At 40.3% G+C, this 19,540-nt stretch overlaps 3 protein-coding genes across 3 annotated transcripts; 2 read left to right on the forward strand and 1 right to left on the reverse strand.

Annotated features, from left to right (window-relative positions):
- Positions 1–1,637: 1,637 nt before the first annotated feature.
- LOC115686870 (protein C2-DOMAIN ABA-RELATED 7-like) lies at positions 1,638–3,709 on the forward strand. The gene is made up of 3 exons (XM_030612287.2): positions 1,638–1,886; positions 2,730–2,825; positions 3,267–3,709. Exons 1-3 carry the CDS (start codon positions 1,776–1,778, stop codon positions 3,558–3,560), a joined length of 501 nt encoding a protein of 166 aa, XP_030468147.1. The 5' UTR covers positions 1,638–1,775; the 3' UTR covers positions 3,561–3,709.
- Positions 3,710–5,386: 1,677 nt separating this feature from the next.
- LOC115686869 (protein C2-DOMAIN ABA-RELATED 5-like) lies at positions 5,387–7,845 on the forward strand. Its single transcript, XM_030612286.2, has 3 exons — positions 5,387–6,175; positions 6,846–6,941; positions 7,379–7,845. The coding sequence occupies exons 1-3, from the start codon at positions 6,065–6,067 to the stop codon at positions 7,670–7,672; spliced, it is 501 nt and encodes a 166-aa protein (XP_030468146.1). The 5' UTR covers positions 5,387–6,064; the 3' UTR covers positions 7,673–7,845.
- A 6,920-nt stretch (positions 7,846–14,765) lies between these two features.
- LOC115686872 (MLP-like protein 28) lies at positions 14,766–15,598 on the reverse strand. The gene is made up of 2 exons (XM_030612288.2): positions 15,312–15,598; positions 14,766–15,233 (listed from the first exon to the last, which is right to left on the reverse strand). The coding sequence occupies exons 1-2, from the start codon at positions 15,496–15,498 to the stop codon at positions 14,941–14,943; spliced, it is 480 nt and encodes a 159-aa protein (XP_030468148.1). The 5' UTR covers positions 15,499–15,598; the 3' UTR covers positions 14,766–14,940.
- Between the last annotated feature and the right edge of the window lie 3,942 nt (positions 15,599–19,540).

Here is a 19,540-nt window from a genome sequence, read left to right on the forward strand (position 1 = left end):
TCACAAACTAGTTATCTATTTAAGTGGTCACATTTTGATATAGAGTTCATACGTGAAAAGATGCGGTTGCATAATTAAATTCAAATACGCATGTCTTCCATCTAAGGACAAACGTGTAAATTATATTTTTACACCGGACATGGGGGTAATAATAAAAATGATTCGAAATCATTTTCTCGCATGAAAACAATTCCATTCGAACAAACGAAACGGAGCCAATCTAACTATATGTTGTCAAAGGGAACTATTAAGAAAAGCTTAGACTAATTGGTTTAAAACCTTGAATTGGGCTTTGAGGGAATGCGTGTGCCATATGTGGCCTGTGGATCAACAGGCTCTCTTGTCTTGATTGGGCTAAAGATCAATTGAAAATCCATCAAATGAGTGCGGGCCCTCATTTCAAATCCAGTCATCGGCTCAACAATTAATTACGTGAATCCCACCATGAGACTCACATGATCAATGGTTGAGATGGATTTGATCCATATGATTTATAGACCATCCAATATTTTTCGTGTTTCACAAATTTTATGTGCCTGAAAACTATGCCTTGACACTCCACGCGCGCATACACAGTCTCTCAACTCATGCCATCGCCAAAGACTTCCACAGGTGCTTGCTAGCTGCGTCCACCACCACAAACCGCCGTTGTCTCTGTCACTATGTTCTCTCTCTCTCTCCGACTCGTGTTAAGTTTTGCATAGTAACCTTTACCCTTGTATTTATTTAGGAAACTGTTCAATCTAGTGCGTGCATTAGCAAGGTAGTTCGTGAAATCTAATTCCAGTTGGAGTGATTAATGGCTCTGAGACAAATGCCAATGCATCTCCAGCAAGTTCCAGTGAATGTGATTCCCATGAGTTTGCTTTGAGATCTATCTATAGCTCTCTAGTAGCATATGTTTCTTGTAGGTCAATGACTATAGTAGTGAAGGTAGGAGATACCAGTGGAAGTGATTGATGATTCTGCCAATGCATCTGATGTAACTTCACTATAGTTTGCTTTGACACACGCTTAGCTCTCTAGTAACCATTTTTCTTTTTGCAGACCAATGTCTACATTGGAGCTACGGGAAGTCATAGGGAGATTCCAGTCGAGATAATTAATGACTATGCCAATGCATCTGCTCTATGTTCAGCATAAATTTTCAGCATAAATTTGCTGTGATACACATGTAGTTCACTATCAACCTAAGCTATTTGCAGGTCACTGTGGCTCCATCGTCTCCACGTACATCAATGATCTTTTCGATCAAGAATCATATAAGTTTTTGATTCACAATGTAAAATTCGTAATAATGTGGATAGCTCGATCATAAATTTTTTTTTTATAGTTTATGCAGCTGTAGCTGGGTGTTGCCTAATAGCAACACGCCAAACTATACCTGTGAAAGAGGCAGGCTTTCCATCAATGAGCCTTTTGTACCGAGGCGCGTATGTATCAGTGTATCACAAGATCTTTCCAGGTGATTCGCGGGACCATGATGGGTTCCTACCTCCAGCTAGCTTCCCCTGCCAAATGGTACGGGTGTAAGTTCACGAGCTTGCACGTTTTTCACATGATTGAAATCGCCAAGCTTTCTTATGATTTTGTTCTAAGAAGAGCACCGTCCGCCATTTTTAATTTCAATTTCTACTCAAGATAGAAAAAGCAGAGAAAAAGACAAGGTCAATAAGAAGCCACAGATTGGTGTCCTCTGTAACGTGTGATCTCTCTCTCCATCATATCGCTGTTGCTGTGTGTTTGGTGTCTGCAAGAAGAACAAGAAGAAGAGAATGGAGAACATAACAGGGCTTTTGAAAATTCAGGTGAAGCGAGGCATCGACCTCGCTGTCCGCGACATTCTTAGCAGCGATCCTTACGTTGTCGTCTCCATGGCTCATCAGGTCGCACCTCTCTCACTCTCTTTCTCTCTCTCTTGATCTCTCGATCTCGATGAGGGCTAGCGGCGGCGATTGCGAAGATCCTCAAATCGAGGGTCGTTGCAATTTTGAATTTCAGACACGAGAGATCTGAAAATCCTTAGATTTAGCGAAAAAGTTTGTTCTAGCGTTCATTGACCTCAGATCGCGAGGTCATGAGGTTGAATTACCTTCGATCGGCCACTGAGTATGTATATAGCCACTTGATAAGAGTGTTTGACTTTGAATACGTCTTTGGTTCTTTCCGGCTGGCATTGAGTTTCTCATTTAGGGTTCGGGATTATGATAAAGTTTTCCTCATTGACCTAACTCAAACGTTATTAAGCCAATGGTTTCGATCTGGCAAGGCGACCCACCTCGCCCAGATTTGGCGAGGCCGTTCCTCGACTATTGCCGGCAAGGGCGGCCCTCGCTAGATCAGGCGAGGGCGACCCTTGGCCAGCCCTCGCCGAGCTTCGCCGGTGGTCGGCCGGACGGCCACCGGGGAAGAAGGGAAAACCAGAAAAAAGGAAAAAAATTCAAAAAAGTTAAAAGATGAAAATGCCCTTACCATAAGAAAAGTCAGGCCCTTCTTTGAATCAGATATAGTCACTTCATGTCCTTATTTGACACAAAATCTACTTTAGGCCCTTATTTGAGACTAATATGCAACTTCAGGTCCTTATTTGATACAAAGTCCACTTCAGGCCCTTATTTAAGAAAATAAGGGCATTTCAAACCTTTATTTGGAATTTTCCCTTTATAATATGACTATATGGTATGTACCATCTTGCTCACGGCACCTGAATGGTATAAATATGGGTGCAGAAATGGAAGACTCGGGTGGTGAAAAACAGCTGCAACCCAGAATGGAAAGATGAGCAGACTCTTTCCATTACAGACCCCAACATTCCAATCAATCTAGTAAGTGTTTCTTCGATCAAATTCATCATTCGTTCTTACTCGCTCGTGTCTATTCTGTGAACAACCATGTTAGGTCGTTTCAATTTGTGTTTCTAGATTGTCCAATTATTTCGTGTTCGACGTGCTAGAGATGATTCGAACCTTCTGTTGGAGAGTTTCCTTCATATTCTCATTCTGTATGTTTGCACTTTGTTTAAACTGGTTGCTTCGGAAACAATTTTTCCGGAGGATCGCCTGTTGATTTGTGTAGTTAGAACCTTATGAACTTGTGAACTCCATTCGGAAATATTGCCGAAAGCGAAGCACATCTATCCTAACTTCACAATACTCTGAAAATAATATTCATCGCTGTGCTTCTTTTTAGGGATTAAAGCACTTTTTATGTCCCATAATAAGCATACACTAGAGAAAGTAATAGTCCTATTGCATGATTTTTCGCAGGCTGTTTACGACAAGGACATGTTCACCGCGGACGACAAAATGGGAGAGGCCAAGATCGACATCAAGCCTTACATGGATGTTATAGAGAGGCGGCTGGAGAACCTCCCGACCCCCACCACGATTGCCAGGATCCAGCCTTCCAGGGACAATTGCCTGGCGGATGAGAGCTCGATCGTGTGGAGAGACGGCAAGATCTACCAGGACATGGTGCTTGGGTTGCGTAACGTCGAGTGCGGCAAGGTGGAGGTCCAGCTGGAGTGGATCCACGTCCTCGACAGCTCTCGGCGCCTGTGAGTCGGGTCACCTTGTGCCAAACCTCAAATCTTCAACGGTTACCTCTGGATCAGTCTCTAAATTCGAGTCGTTCTGCTTTATAAATATTTTCTCGTTAGTACGTGCTGAATTTATGAAAAACGCAATCTTATAAATATTTTCCCGCCTAACTAGTAATCTATTGAAAGACTATTAGCTTCCGTGACATATTCGGTTGCATTATTAATTTCAAATACCCACGTCACGACGACGAACCATGAAGCTAATAATAATTTGAAATCATTTTCTCACTTGAAAAGGAATTTCATTTTTTTTTTGTCTTACTCTTCTCTTTTATGTAAATGTGTATACGATGTTCACGGTGATTGAATCTCGGACTTGGTACTCTCCGGCCCCACCCCCACCCCCAAATCTCTTTACTAGCAGGGCCACATGCCTGATTGACTTAGTCACAAGTATTATCAGGTAAATAATCGAAAAAGCTTAGTCACAAGTATTTCTCTTGATTGGGCTTCTGAGTGCTGCGTGTGCACGTATACGGCCTGCGGATGTGGTAAGGGAAGCCGCTCAACAGGCTCTCTTGTCTTGATTACATTGATAGATGGGTACTCCTCGTTTCCGGAATCATCCACGCTGTTCGTGACCAAATGGGACCCGATGAACCCGTGTTGCACGAGAAGTAATTGGATGATTTATAAATCATGAAAATCAATATCATCTCATCAATTCAATTATGTGGATCTCTCACTGCAAGACTCACATGATCAATGGTTGAGATGAATTTGATTTACATGATTTATAGACCACATCGTATATTTTCGTGCTTCACAAGCTTTTAATGCTTGAAAAACTTATAAGATTGACACTATACTTAACACACACACACACACTCTCTCTCTCTCTCTCTCCAGCCATGCTACTATCGAAGAGCTCCATATCTGTCGTGCTAGCTTTGTCCACCACCACCACAAACAACCGTTGTCTTTGTCATTATCGTTGTCGTCACTCTCTCTCTATGAGAGACTCGCGGTGGCAACTGCGAAAATCCTATCGAGGCCTGTTATGAATTTGAACCCGAGACACATGGGATCTGGAAAATCTTAGATTTAGCAAAAAAGTTTGCTCGAGTGTCTAGCGACCATTAGTGTTACGAATTAGCAATTATTGGATGTACTAATATTTGTTATAACTTTTTCTATTAAATATTTCCTCGAAAGGTTTTTATTATTATCTATAATATTGTTAATTACATATAATTTTTTTTATCATCGTATAACAACGATAGTAAGAAATTTTCTAATTGCTATTAAATCTCTACACAATAGTAGACAATATAAACCGAGAATTTTTCTTCTATTTTTTCAAAAGAGAAAGATTTATATGATATAGGGATATAATTTAACATATGATTTATGCTATGCCAAAATACACATTCTATTTTACACAATCGAAAAAATTTGAGAAAATTGTCAAAAAAGTCCTAAACCTATTGTACGGCGGCCAATTCAGTCCTAAACCTTTTAAGTTTGTCAATTCAGTCCTAAACCTTTTTAATTCTTGCCAATTCAGTCCTTCCGGCCAATTTTGGCCGGCCGGCGCTGACGTGGCCGCCGGCCGACAATAGGTTTAGGACTTTTTTGACAATTTTCCCGAAAAAATTCACATCTGTGCAGCATAAAGCAGCCACTAGTCACTTTACCAAAAAAAAAAAAAAGCAGCCACTAGTCTAAAAAGAATACGAGGACTGAAAAAGGATAAAAAAAAAGAAATACATAATGATTGTGGTTATTGCGATTTACATGAAAAGTAATTCGAAAAAGAAATGTATTCTTTTGGATAATGTGGATGAAGACGGTTCCCTTGACACATAGTTCACATGGTGAAAACCCCTACACTTCACAAGCATTATCAATGTATGTCCACGACTCCACACCACACACAGATTGTCCCAATGTAAAATTTCTACCGATGTGGATGGCTCAAACATAACGACTGGTGTCAACTGTGGCAAAGATGCCAAGATATACTTGTGGAAAAAAACAGTAAAAGCAAAGGAACATGTCCAGATTATCCACCTTTTTCCTAACAAAGCGAGACACATTCTATTCATTGCGTAGCACTAAGATTCCCTTTGTGGGTGTGTGAGTGGTGCGTCCACCGACCCACAAAACGATAAAACGAGAAAAGAAGACAGAGGAGGAAGCATATTTCTGTCAATGACCCTTTTGTACCGACGAGCACGTCTCCACCACAAAAATTGTTCCTGGTGATTCGCGTGCGGGTTCACGACCTTGCACGTGTCTCGCCATGATTTTTTCCCAAGGAGAGCCCTGTCCACTATTATTAATCTTAATGTCCACCTCCATTCTATAGCAGGGAAAAACAAGAAAAGGAGGAGAAAAAGAGGAGACGGAGAATCAGGATAGATAAGAAGCCATCATCTCTCTCTCCCTCGCCCTCTATTGTTGGTGTGTGTTGGGTTAGGTGTCTGCAAGAAGAAGGACGAGGAGAAGAAGAAGAGGAGAATGGAGAACATAATGGGGCTTCTGAAAATCCGGGTGAAGCGAGGCATCAACCTCGTCGTCCGCGACACCCTTAGCAGCGATCCTTACGTTGTCGTCTCCATGGCTTATCAGGTCACCCTCTCTCTCTCTCTGTCCATTGTAATTCTTTGATTAGTGCTGTTCGTACCCGATTATGATTAGACAAATTTGTGGGTGCCATCATCGATTGAATCTCTCTACAGCCCTTTTCTTGACCTAAGAGAAAGTGGATCTTTCCTAATTCCTATGCTTGGAAGATTTTTTTCTTTTCTTGTGGGATGATTAAAGCCCTTGTGTTTGCGCAAATTTTCGTCGTCTTGATGAGAATGGATTTCATCTTGTTATCGAGGAAAAAAATTCAGATCCCTCCATGATGAAGATCATGCTGTAATATGAGGGACATCATTTGCCTGGTTGTACAAATTGGCTTAAACAGATCATGTTGACCTGTTGGATTCTATAAGTGGTGCCTTACTGATCAATCCGATTTTTTTTTCCTTTTAAATTCATTGTTTAAAAGGGAAATGCGGGTTTTATTTTGAAAGTTCGAGTATGTAAATAAATATGACTTTGAATTTGTCTTTGTATCTTTGTAATTGGCATTAAGTTCCTTACTTAGGCTTCAGGATTAGGATCAAGTTCTTGCTCATTCACCTAACTCAAACATTATCTAGCCGATGGTTTCATCATTTTGTGTGGTATATGACTATATAGTACAGACCATTTTGCTGACGTCACCTGGAATTTATATATGTGATTGCAGAAATTGAAGACTCGGGTGGTGAAAAACAATTGCAACCCTGAATGGAACGATGACTTGACTCTTTCCATAACAGACCCCAACATTCCAATCAACCTAGTCAGTGTTGCTTCCTTCACGTTCATCATGCTTAATGTGTCGATTTTGCGAATAACCATGTTAAGTCGTTTCAATTCTTGTTTTTAGATTGTTCAATTAATTTTAGCGTGCGACATGCTTAGAAATGAGTTAAGGACACGCCACTTGGAGACCCTCCTGAAATGAACCCGAATCGGATGATGCCCAGAAACATTTGAGATGACTCAATATTCTGTTCTAGAGTTTCCATTCATTCATATTCTGTTTGTGTCCGCTTAGTTTAAAATGATCACTCTGGAACGATACTTCAGGAGGATCGCCTATTGAATTGCTCTTGAACCGAGTTTTCAAATGTCAAATATAACATGCATCACTTTTAGGGATTGAAGAAGTTTGAAGTCACACTGTAAGCATTGACCGGGGTAGTGATAGTCCTATCGAACTATACTCTTTCGCAGACTGTTTATGACAAGGACACATTCACCGTGGACGACAAAATGGGAGAGGCCAAGATCGACATCAAGCCGTACATAGATGCTATAGAGATGCGCCTGGAGAACCTCCCGACCCCCACCACAGTTGCTAGAGTCCAGCCTTCGAAGGGCAACTGCCTGGTGGACGAGAGCTCGATTGTGTGGAAAGACGGCAAGATCTACCAGGACATGGTGCTCCGGTTGAGTAATGTCGAGTCTGGTGAGGTGGAGATCCAGCTGGAGTGGATTGACCTCGCCAGCGGCTCTCAACGCCTGTGAGTTTCTCGAGGGATCTCTGGTGAAGACGGCGCGTGTTGTGATCGTCTCTGGATTGCATTGGAATATGAATACATTGACTGAGTTTAGTAGATGAACTAATGGATTGAGCGATCCTCTCGTTGTGTGATAGTTTCGGTGGATTGAATAAGTTTTTGCTTGCATATTTTCAGATATGATGAATTGAGACATGGATCCTTCACCCCTTAATTGGCGAGGGACAAAACCGATAGATCATGCGGAAGAAAAGCGTGCATTATGCCAAAAGAAGAAAAGAAATTCTATGGTGCACGAGAAAAATATTGTATGGAGCTTACTCAATCACCTAACTTAATGCCTTGGCTGATAACATATTCAAATTGCTGCTACTAACATCCAATAACTATGTGAAATGTAGGTCAAAATAATGATCTGAGCTAAGCCCATTACGAGGGTTCTTTCGAGCCTTATCTTGGACTTAGCTACATTTGAGGCAAGTTTTGCTAAGCTTGAGCTCAACTTGGGTCTGAGTTCAGCGTCCGTTAAGTACGTGTTGGCCTTTCGATAAAAAAAAAGGTACGTGTTGGCCTGGTTAGCATCTTTGTAGGGCCCAACTAACATAAATAATAATAATAATAAAAATAAAAGCAAATAAAAAAGCAGTCAAAGTCAAAGGAAAAGAAAATGAAGAGACTGAACTCTCTTGCATGTTAGAGAGAGAGAGAGAGAGAGAGAGAGAGAGAGAGAGAGAGAGAGAGTTCACCAAGAAGAACCTGCGGAAGAGAAGGGAAATAGGGCTGCAGCTTCCGGCGAAAATTTGATGGCCAAACGTTATTGAAATTGGCTCAAATTTTAGTATATTGTTTGTGCAACCAAAGTCTACAAATTAATCGGCTTCAGTTGTTGAAATCCTTCTCCAAGTTATCTCTCGTAATCTCCAACCATGGTTAGATTTTCTTGCTCCGTTTGTGTTAATTCGCCTTCGTGGCGATGAAATACCATTATATTGTTGATGTTGAGTCTTTAGTGTATGACTAGAGAAGAACCTTTGTGTATCCTACTATTCTTGGTGATTAGCGAAAGTTTTTTATTGGGTTTTCCACATAAAAATCTTGGTGTAGTTATTGTCGTGTAACTTTGATATTTTAGCATTATATTTACTTATTTTGAGTTTGTATTGTTGGAATATACAGTTGGTTGTTGCTGAGGTTAAGTCGATTTTGGTCAGTTTAGTTTTGGGGAAGAAATTAATCTTGGATTAGGTTAGTTCTTGATGAGTTATTGTTTGGTTCTCACCAACAAAGTGGTGTTAGAGCCGACGTGAGTAGCTGAATTGAATGGAGGATAGCAGCACAATGTTTAAGTTAAATGCCTTGAATTACTCTATTTAGAAGCCTCGAATAGAATACATATTATACTATAAAGATTCATATGATCCCGTCGATACCGATGAGGCTAAAGGAAACAATGAAGACAAAGAATAGGTGTGAATGAATCGAAAAACTGTTGGGTGTATTTGACAATGGATTGATGATAGCGTTTTTCATCATGTTGCTCAAGGAACAAATGCTGAAACTTTGTAGAAGAAATTACAAGATCTCTACCAGAGGAGAACCCCACAAAATAAGTACTTTTAGTTAAAAGACTTGTAAATTCGAGATACAATAAATGGAGTAGCATGTCAGAACATTTGAGTGAATTTCAAGGTGCTATAAATCAGTTGACAAATCTGGAAATTAATCTTGGAGATGAGTTATGGACTTGTCATTGCTTGGTACTCTTCTTTACAGTTAGGACACCTTGGTTGTGGCATTAAACAATTTGGCTCCTTATGGTATGCTTTCTATGAGCATGGTTAAAGGAAGCTTGTTCAATGAAGAAACAAGGAGAAAATGCATGAATTATGCTTCTCATTCGGAGGTTCTCATCACGAAAAATAGGGGGATAAATCAATCGAAAAATTTTCAGAATTGTGATAAAGAGGCAAGTCTAGAGGAAGGTCGAGGAGGAATGTGAAGTGTTACAATTGTGGCAAGGTGGGACATTATGCTAGAGAATGCAGGTTGCCAAAGAGAGATAAATTCCATTATAGAAATGGAGATTGAAAGAAAGAAGAGAAACAGGTTACAGAGACAGTTGCAGCCAATGTCGATATTGTATTCATTTGTGATGATGTCTGTGTAAACCTTATATGCTAAGACTTTAGTTGCGTTGTTGATTTTTCAGCCTCATTTCATGTCATCTCACGGCGTGACTACTTCACATCCTATTGCAGCGGTGGTTTTGGTTGTGTCAGGATGGGAAACACTAGTGTTTCCAAGGTTATCGGCATGAGAGATGTTTATTTGAAGACCGATGTTGATGTAATATGCTTCTGAAAAAATATGAGACATGTTCCGGACATTCGACTTCACTTGATCTCCACAAGTAACTTTGATGATTTGGTTACTGCAATTTCTTCTATAATGGCAAATGGAAATTGACTAAAGGTTCAATGGTAGTGGCTAAGGGCAAAAATACATGCACTCTCTACACCATGCAAGCTAAGTTGATTAGAGAAGAGGTAAATGCAGTGGATGACTCCTCATTTGACCTAGGACATATGAGACTTGGTCATCTCAGCGAGAAGAGGCTTGGAACTTTTGCTAGAGAGAATTTTCTCTCATTAAAGGAAAGAAATCTGAAGGAATGTACTCATTGCCTAACATGTAAGCAACATAGACTCTCATTTCATAATTCTTCTCCATACACAAAATTAGATATACTTTTTAGTTCACATTAATGTTTGTTGTATTGATGCTAGAACACTTGGTGGTGCATTATACTTTGTGACATTTATTAATGATTGCTCTAGAAAAGTGTGGGCTATTGTTTTGAAATCCAAAGACTAGGTGCTTGTAACTTTCAAACAATTTCATATCAACATGAAAAGAGAAAGCGGGAAGAAGTTGAATATGTTCGGGTTGATAACGGCGGTGAATATAGAGGCCCGTTTGAATATTATTGTAAAGATTATGGTATCAAGTTTGAGAAGACTGTTTTGAAAACTCCACAACATAATGGAGTAGCTAAGAGAATAAACCGTACAATTAATGATCGTATTCGGTGTATGCTCTCTCAAGCGAGGTTGCTTAAGTCATTTAGGGGTGAAGCGATGAGAACAATAGTGGACTTGATAAACCTTTCCCCATGAATTCCTCTTCATGGAAATGTTCCGCAAAGAGTTTGGAGTGGGAAAGATGTTTCATACAATTATATGGAAGTGTTCGTTTGCTGGGCATTTGTACATGTTCCAAGAGATGAAAAGTCCAAGCTTAATGACAAGTCTAACCAGTGTATCTTCTTGGGCTATGGACATGAAGAGTTTGGTTATAGGTTATGGGATCCGGCAGCAAAGAAAGTCATTAGAAGTCAAGATGTGGCGTTTTTTTAGCATCAAACTGTTGAAGATATAGACAAGCCAGGGAGGACAAAGAATGTTGGTTAACACTTTATTAGTTTCATCCCAAATCCTCCTGTCGTATTGGTTGGAAATCACGGGGAAGAAGTGCATGGAAATCATGAAGATGGTGAGTCCTCATAAAATGTTGATTTTTTAGCTGAGATAGGTGAAATAATTGAGCCAGAACAATCAATTGAGTAAGAGCAACCAGCTGAGCTAGAGGAGCCAGTTAAGCAAGAACAACTAGTCCTTCCTCAAATGAGAAGATTTGCAAGAGAATGTAACCTTCACAAAGATATCAATCGCACGAGTATCTGTTACTCACTAATGCAGGAGAGCTAGAAACTTATGAAGATGCTATGTCATGTGATTAAAAGAATGAGTGGGAGCTCAAATCTTTGCATGAAAACAACACATTTGAATTGGTGAAGTTGCCTAAGGGCAAGAGAACACAAAAAGATAAGTGGTTGTACAAGTTAAAGATGGAACAAAGTAGTTTGCAACTACGATACAAGACTAGGCTTGTTGTAAAGGGTTTTCGTCGGAAGAAAGGAATTAATTTTGAAAAGATCTTTTCATTAATTGTAAAAATACCTTCTATTTGAATTGTTCTTGGGTGGACAGCCAGTTCGAATTTAGAAATCGAAAAGCTTGACGTAAATACATCTTTTTTTCATGAAGACTTAGAAGAAGAAATATATATGGAGCAACTAGAAGATTTTAAAGCTGAGGCAATGAGCATCTTGTATGCAGGTTGAGGAAAAACTTAAATGGTCTGAAGTAAGCACCAATACAAAGGTACACGAAGTTTGAATTATTCATGGAAAATCATGGATATGGTGAGACCAACTCTGATCTTGTATCTTTATGGATAGATTCTCAAATAATGATTTTATTATCCTCCTACTCTATGTGGATGGCCAGTTGATAGTTAGGCATGATGCTAAGAAAATTAAGAGTTTAAAAAATGAGTTATGTAAAGCTTTTGCAATAAAGGGTTTAGAATTGGCTAAGCAAATCCTTGGCATGAGAATTTCTCGTGACAAGAAAAACATTTAACTTTGACTATCTCAGGAGAAGTACATTAGAAGTGTGCTGGAAAGATTCAACATGAGCACATGTAAACCGGTAATTACTCCACTTGTTGGCCATTTCAAGTTAAGTAGTAAAGAGTCTTACAAGTGAGAAAGAGAAGGAAGAAATGATAAAAATTCATTATGCATCGGCTGTGGGTAGTTTGATGTATACCATGGTTTGTACAAGACCAGATATTACTCATGCAATTGGTGTCATGAGTGGGTTTTCTCAAATCTAGGCAAAGAGCATTAGACCGTTGTTAAATGGATTTTGAGGTATCTCAAAGGTACTTCCAAATTATGCTTATATTATGGAAATGGAAAGCTTGAGTTGTGTGGCTATTCAGATGTAGGCTATGCTGGTGTCATTGACTCTCGATAGTTCATGTAAGGTTAAATGATGACTTTTGTAGGGGGAGCGGTTTCGTAGCAATCAAGATTGCAAAATGTGTTGCTTTATCGACGACTGAAGCATAGTACATTGCTATTACCGAAGGAGGTAAGGAACTCTTACGGATACAGAAATTTCTACAATAGTTGGGCTTGAAGCAAGGGAAGTTTGTTTTGTATTGTGATAGCATAAGTGCTATCTATCTTATCAAAAATCCAATTTTGCACTCGAGATCGAAACATATTGATGTGAAATATCACTGAATCAGAGAGAAATTAGAAGAGAAGCTCTTCCTGTTTGAGAATGTCCACACTGACGACAATGAATCTGAATGATGACCAAAATCTTGCCCATGGTCAAACTAAACTTTTGTAGAAACAAAGCAGGCATATGATGGAATTGCCCACATGAGATGGAGGGGGAGATTGTTGGCTGGGTCCGCCTCTATGTGAGGCCCAGCTAACAAAAATAATAATACAAAAAAGCAAAAGAAAAGGAGGTCAAAAAGTCAAAGGAGAAGAAAAGGAAGAGATCGAACTCTCTTGCATGTAAGAGATAAGAGGGAGAGAGTGTGTTCACCGAGAAGAACATGCAGAGAAGAAGGGAAAGAGGGCTATGACTTCCGGCGGAGATTCGACGGCCAAACATTGGCATAATTGGCTCAAATTTCAATATATTGTCCGTACAACCAAGGTCTACAAGTTAATCGGCATCATTTGTTGAAATCCTTCTCCAAATTATCTCTTGTAATCTCCAACCATGGTTAGATTTTTTTGCTCCATTCGTGTTAATCCACCTTTGTGGTGATGAAATATTGTTGTATTATTGATGTTGAGCCTCTAGTGTGTGGCTAGAGAAGAACCTTTGTTATCATATTGTTCTTGGTAATTAGTGGAAGTTTTTTGAGTGGTTTGTGGTTTTTCCTGCATTGGGTTTTCCACGTAAAAATCTTGGTATTGTTGTTGCCGTGTCTCTTTAACATTTCAACATTATATTTACTTATTTTGATAATGTATTGCTGGAATATATTGCTGGTTGTTGCTGGTGTTAAGTCAATTTTGATCGGTTTAGTTTTGGGGAAGAAATGAATCCTAAATTGGGTTAGTTCTTGGTGACTTATTGCCCAGTTCTCCCCAACAGTAACTCGCCCATTTTCTCAATCGCATCAGATGAATCAACTCTCACTTCTTTGCAACCATAAGATCTGCCTCTAAAATATAACGAATTGTAACAAGCCAACATTAATCCTTGGCTGTGACGTTTCTACCTTTTCGTATTAAAAGAATGAATTTTCTTCCGTGAGGGTGAATTTCTGAAAGAATATTTTTGACCCGCCTAGTTTTCACTTAGGATCAAGTTTTACATTGGAGGAAATATTCCTGTTATCAGTCTCTAATTTGATAATTAGAAATATGCGTATCACCGAAATGTAAAATTAGGGTGTGTTTGTCTTTATCAAAATGATTTCCATGAAATGATTTTTCAAATTTCATGTGCACGGTTCGCTGTTTGTCGTCATCGTATTTGTAACACTTTTCTCGTTGTGAAAAGTTTTATATAAACCCCACTATTCAGAAAGTGAGATGAGAAAACTTCTTCGGCTAAAAATGACGTAAAACATTATCCTTTTACCATAAGTTGGACTTGGTTTTGTTTCAATGTTCAATATTAGGATTTTCTTGGACCCCTTTGGACGGATTGAGTTCATATTACTAGAAATTACATTGTTTTGTTCATCCATCGCCGCACTATAACCGGTGGTTTACACGTTCAAAGGCGACTCATGTATTACTTTAACATGCACAAAACTCAACAGCTAAAACTCCCCCATGCGCTGCCCCCTCCCCCTCCCTCCCAAGCCACCACAACCTCAGATCTGCCACAGGCGACCTCTGATTGGCTTCGACTTGAGATGGTACACACGCAAGAGTGATGAAACTGGGATTCTTTATTCGCTTTCTTTATTGGGTTGGTAGGTTTATTACGTGTGAAATTTTTAAAAAAGAAAGTTGACTATCAAGATGTTGTGAGAAGGATTTACAGATCAGAGATGGAGAGGAAAACAGCCCCTTGAAGTTTGGTGTTGCACACCCGAATAATTACGTTTGTTGGATCGCTGAACAAATCATTTTACGACGCATATCATCCCTTGAACTATGAATGAAGTCCCACAAACACATGGAAACAGTAGAGATATTCAACGATCTGTTTGAAGATCATTACATTAGTTTTCCCCACGAGAACCCCAAGAACCACACATAGCACAAGCATATTCCTTTCACTATAGACACGTTGTAACACATGTTCAAACATACATAACATCAAACTCAACAGAGACTGCAAACCAGCGCGTATAAATAAAAACCCAGTTCCTTAGTTTCTGCTAGGCCTGAGCCTGAACCTGAGCCTGTTCCATGAGGTGAACATCCATGTCCTTGCTGACATGGACGCAGAACTGAAGCAGCGAGTAGGGCTCAGTCACCTCCTCGCTCAGCTTTTCGTACTCGAGTGTCCAGTGGACGACGCTTCCGCCTCTTTCCTTGGGCGTGGCCTGGACGACGAGGACAAAGTTCTTGTACAGCTTCATCAGGTCGCCTTCGATCACTCTGAATGTCGTCGAGTTCTTCTCGTCGTCTATGGCTTCTATCACCTCTTTCGCGACCTTAGTTTCTCCATCTGTGAAGTTCATTGGACGCGAAAGGTTAAAGTTACCAGATGAAAGCCCATTTCAATTTGTATTATTCGAATATTTACCGTGGGTGTAGCTCCAGCAGATGACGGATCCGGCCTTGCCCCAGTCGCCTTCGTGCAAATCGACGCCCTGGATCTTATCGGTGGACATCTTCGAGATGTGGTGGGGCCGGCAGCTGAAGACGTTGTGGAACTTGTCCGCCGGAGCCCTGATCTCCAAGTCTATCTCCATCTTCCCGTGGACTGTCATTCTTTTTTTTTCTCCTTTTGTGATAGATACTCAGTGATCAAACTGATACGAAGAAAGTATGTGTGCTTCGACTGTGATATTTATATACACAAGTACATATCGACGTCTTTGTTGTTTCCTTTTTATGCAAGGAAAAAAACTGAGTTAATAATAAGGAAAATCTACGTCAATATCCAATAGTTATATGACAAGTCGTAGGATGTTATTATCCACCATTGATGCAACTAAATTAATGTATACTTATGCATTTTGGAGAAAAAGGGAAAAATTTATATGCCTATATATGAAAAGGTGAAAATAAGTAACAATCAACAATGCTAGTTAATAATCTTCAAGAAATATCGTCGGTCCACCTTCTCCACCAACTCAGTCTTAATTTACATGAATAAAAAAATTTGGTTATTGATTGTGTATGATTGTTAATGAATGGATCATGTTTCACTGTGATGTCATACGTATGTTCAAGTGAGATTTTCAGAACTTTGGATGATTGCTGCTTTATACTTATTTAATTTATCTTTAATCTTTTTTACTAGGGTTCTCGAATCACACGCACGTCAAGCCGAAATTATTGGGCCACTGAAAAGTCTGATTTGGTAATATTGCACTATTCTACACAACATGCTTTTAAAGTAAAAGTCAGAATTTATTTTTATAGGTGTCCAGTGAAGTTTTTCAACACCGATCAGAGTTTAGTATATTCGTTTTAATAGACCTATCATTTTCAACATGACTGTTCTGAAAATTTATCTAAAGACATAAATTTCTGAAAGATTTCTCTGACTTCTGATTTTGACGGCCGTGGACTTTATAAAAAAAAAGATATAATTGTGATTATATGTTATATCGGAATGGTCTCCGGCTGTCATATCTTCTCATGTATTTTGTAAAAGGATAGTAAAAGGTGATTTACCTAATGAGTGCTTTGGCATTCCATATTTTTTATATATTAAAATTCAAACATTATTTATATTCAAATATTATTTTAATTTTATTAATTTAAAAATTTTGTTATTCGAGAAAAATAACTTTTATATTATGTATATTAGAAATCCTATCTATCTTTATTCCACCTTTCCCATGGGATAATTTTATTCGGGCTATATCCCTCCTATATCCAACTTTATCCTAACTTGAGCATGCACTAAACATGGGATAGGATAAAATTTATCCTATTCCGAATTTTATCCTGATTACCAAACGTAGCCTTAAGGGTTTCACTCGCTGTGGATTATTTTGTTCGAGTATAACTACTCCTCGCCACCGTAAATTCTTAGATCCTAGATCGGCGCACTGCATCACTATCAAGATATTAGTAGTTAAGAAATCTCTCCACATGAGGTGTGCCGTGGCTAGGTAACGCAGCACAAGCCATAAGGGTCAATTGTCATATATTCTCATGCATTTTCTTTTATAAATGAAAGGATTGAGAGGGTTGATAAGTGCTAACTGTGACACTTCATAATGTCACAAGTGACACGTGCCCATTCCAATAATACTCGTAATTATTATTAGCATGCGGAAGCGCAATAAATACATCGCACGAGAAACGTAAGTTTGAATAATATACATATGCACTTTTCCATTATCTTCCCTCTTCCAAGAATCAATACAAGTACCACAAACAACAAAATACAAGGCATGAACTCTAGGAAGAAGGTCGCATCTTATCGATACTACTCCATACTCTTACGCCCAAAAACTTGCTTACACAAAGTAGTGCTACTATACTATGGATTGATACGTCCAAAAAAAAAAAACTATGGATCGACAACTTCGCCCATTGACAAGCCGTCGTCATCGAAGCTAAGGGGACTAGGGGTGTCAATGGGTCGTGTCGGGTCGGGCTTTCTTGATACCCGACCCGACCCGAAACTTACAGGGTCGTGCTTGACCCGCCCAGACCCACCCGAGACCCTGTTCACCGTGCACACCCAAGAGAGGGTCGGGTCGGGTCGGGCCGGGCCGGGTTTAATTTATTCTTAGACGATTTTGAGGTCAGCAGCAAGTAAACCCCCTTCGGAGATGGCGAAGTGCCATCGATGAGGATGATGTCAAAGTGATCCCGGTGGACACGTTCTTTCTCCGCACGCCTCCGTCTCCAACGTCTCCTCCGCCTCCACCAGCGGCGAAATCTCCAGCTCAGCCGCCTACGCCACCGCCACTGCCTCCTCTGCCGGTGAGGTGCACATACGAGGCCGTCGCTCCCGGAGGCCCCGAAGCCCCCATTGCCCGTGAAGCCAGCCGTCCATTAGCCCAGCAGCCGCGCACGGTCGCCGTTTCGGGTGCTGGAGCTCAGGTTCACGGCTAGCGGGGACTTCGTCCAATCACGCAGTGCCCACAGCTCCCGGTACAGCTCGCCAGAGCTGCCGGAGCTAGGGGACGCGGATGTCCCATCGTCGCCGGGCCACGAGGCGGCGGCAGCGACAAACGACCGAGATTGGAGCGGCGTGGTGAGGGGGCGCCTGGTGGCCGCGATTGCTAGCGCCGTCGTGACTTCTCTGAGCTTCGAAGCCATGGCGCCTCTTTGCTCAGGCGATTAAGAACAGTCCTTCTGTTGGCTTAGATCTAGGGTTTCATCGTGAGAGAGGAGAGAGAAGGGGAAAGAGAGAGTTTTGTGGGTGGGTCTAAGGTGTCAATGGGTCGGGGCTGACCCTACCCCAACCCTAATAATACCCACATCTAAAAGCCCTATTAGAAGAAGACTAAGACCCAATCCAAAATACCCCAAAATTTAGGGTCGGGCCGGGTCGGCGCGGGCCGAGCCGGGCCGGCGCGGGCTTTTTTGACAACCCTAAAGGGGACAATCGAAGTCTCTAAGTGGTCCAACCAACTCCCTGTCGATGTTAAAATACTGAGCAACAAATTGATGAGGGATCCACCAAGATATACCTACGTCGATCCATATCACCGAACTACACTCAGTATAAATTAATGCTGATTCAAGTATTAAAACGTTTTGATATTTGCAGTCAAAATATGCAGGAAGTCCAAACTGCAGGGGTGGAGAGTGATCCATTTTACAAATATGTAAAATAAGGAATAAGCCAAAGTCCAATAAATGAAATTTCTATGTCTAAAGTAGGAGATTAATTCCCTATTCAACCTGGTAACCACAAAGCAATGTTAAATCGAGACGAGAACAAAATAAATATAGGAGGCAAATGAAAGAATAAATGCATTATTCTTCCTGTCACATATGCCCATGAAAGTCGATGAACAATGTTGCATAAAATTATTCACTTCATTGCAAGCGGATGACATAACATGTAGTGATGCATGTCTACCCACATTTTGGTTTTTTAAGAGACACGTGTGCACATAATCATGCAACATAATCATTATTTCATCTCATTTCATCCGACTCCCGAGGCATCCCAATTTCGGGGCATCCCAACACACGGGGCATCTTTACTCCGAGGTATCCCAAATACTTCCTGGCATCCCGACTCACGGGACATTGTCGCTGCCGATATGGGTGACAAAATATAGCATGACACTTTCCATATATAATCACACATCAGAAATGCACATAATAACACTCAAATCATGTGGTCTTTAGGATAAGGATCAAGTTCTTACTCATTCACCTACGTTATCTAGCCGATGGTTTCATCATTTTGCGCGGTGTGAGGTTCCATAATTTATTATATTACTATATAGTACGCACCATTTTGCTAACATCACCTGAATGGTATATATGTGTCTCGACCTAACCTCCGCGGTGCACCACTTAGGGGTTCGGCTAATGGATTACTAAGCCTAAACCTAGCTCGGGCTCTCCCAAGTCCTACCAATTCGCGACTTAGGGTTTAAGTTTTTAACATGCAAATCATTTCAATTAGGAGTCGCCACTAATCTATTTTTTGGTGGGTCGATTAGAAACCCAAGTAAAGTATCGGGAGAATTACTTTACTCCTACAAACCAGAGATTATGGATCTGGGGACTTGGTTACACTAGATTACTCTAATGCCCTTTCGGTACATTTTTTCTTTTATTTCAAAAAAAAAAATATTTGCAGGCAGCTTGGATTGATTTTAA

Source organism: Syzygium oleosum, unplaced genomic scaffold (genome assembly GCF_021117445.2).
Source record: "Syzygium oleosum isolate NSW1041296 unplaced genomic scaffold, Sole_v2.1 Sole_v2.02, whole genome shotgun sequence".
NCBI lineage: Eukaryota > Viridiplantae > Streptophyta > Magnoliopsida > Myrtales > Myrtaceae > Syzygium > Syzygium oleosum.

Excerpts from the sequence above, each read along its gene's own strand:
- LOC115686870 (XM_030612287.2), top strand. The coding sequence starts at position 1,776 with ATGGAGAACATAACAGGGCTTTTGAAAATTCAGGTGAAGCGAGGCATC. Across the intron at positions 1,887-2,729 it reads TCGTCTCCATGGCTCATCAG|AAATGGAAGACTCGGGTGGT; the intron begins GTCGCACCTCTC and ends ATATGGGTGCAG. Across the intron at positions 2,826-3,266 it reads CCAACATTCCAATCAATCTA|GCTGTTTACGACAAGGACAT; the intron begins GTAAGTGTTTCT and ends GATTTTTCGCAG.
- LOC115686869 (XM_030612286.2), top strand. The coding sequence starts at position 6,065 with ATGGAGAACATAATGGGGCTTCTGAAAATCCGGGTGAAGCGAGGCATC. Across the intron at positions 6,176-6,845 it reads TCGTCTCCATGGCTTATCAG|AAATTGAAGACTCGGGTGGT; the intron begins GTCACCCTCTCT and ends ATGTGATTGCAG. Across the intron at positions 6,942-7,378 it reads CCAACATTCCAATCAACCTA|ACTGTTTATGACAAGGACAC; the intron begins GTCAGTGTTGCT and ends ACTCTTTCGCAG.
- LOC115686872 (XM_030612288.2), bottom strand. The coding sequence starts at position 15,498 with ATGACAGTCCACGGGAAGATGGAGATAGACTTGGAGATCAGGGCTCCG. Across the intron at positions 15,234-15,311 it reads CTGCTGGAGCTACACCCACG|ATGGAGAAACTAAGGTCGCG; the intron begins GTAAATATTCGA and ends TGAACTTCACAG.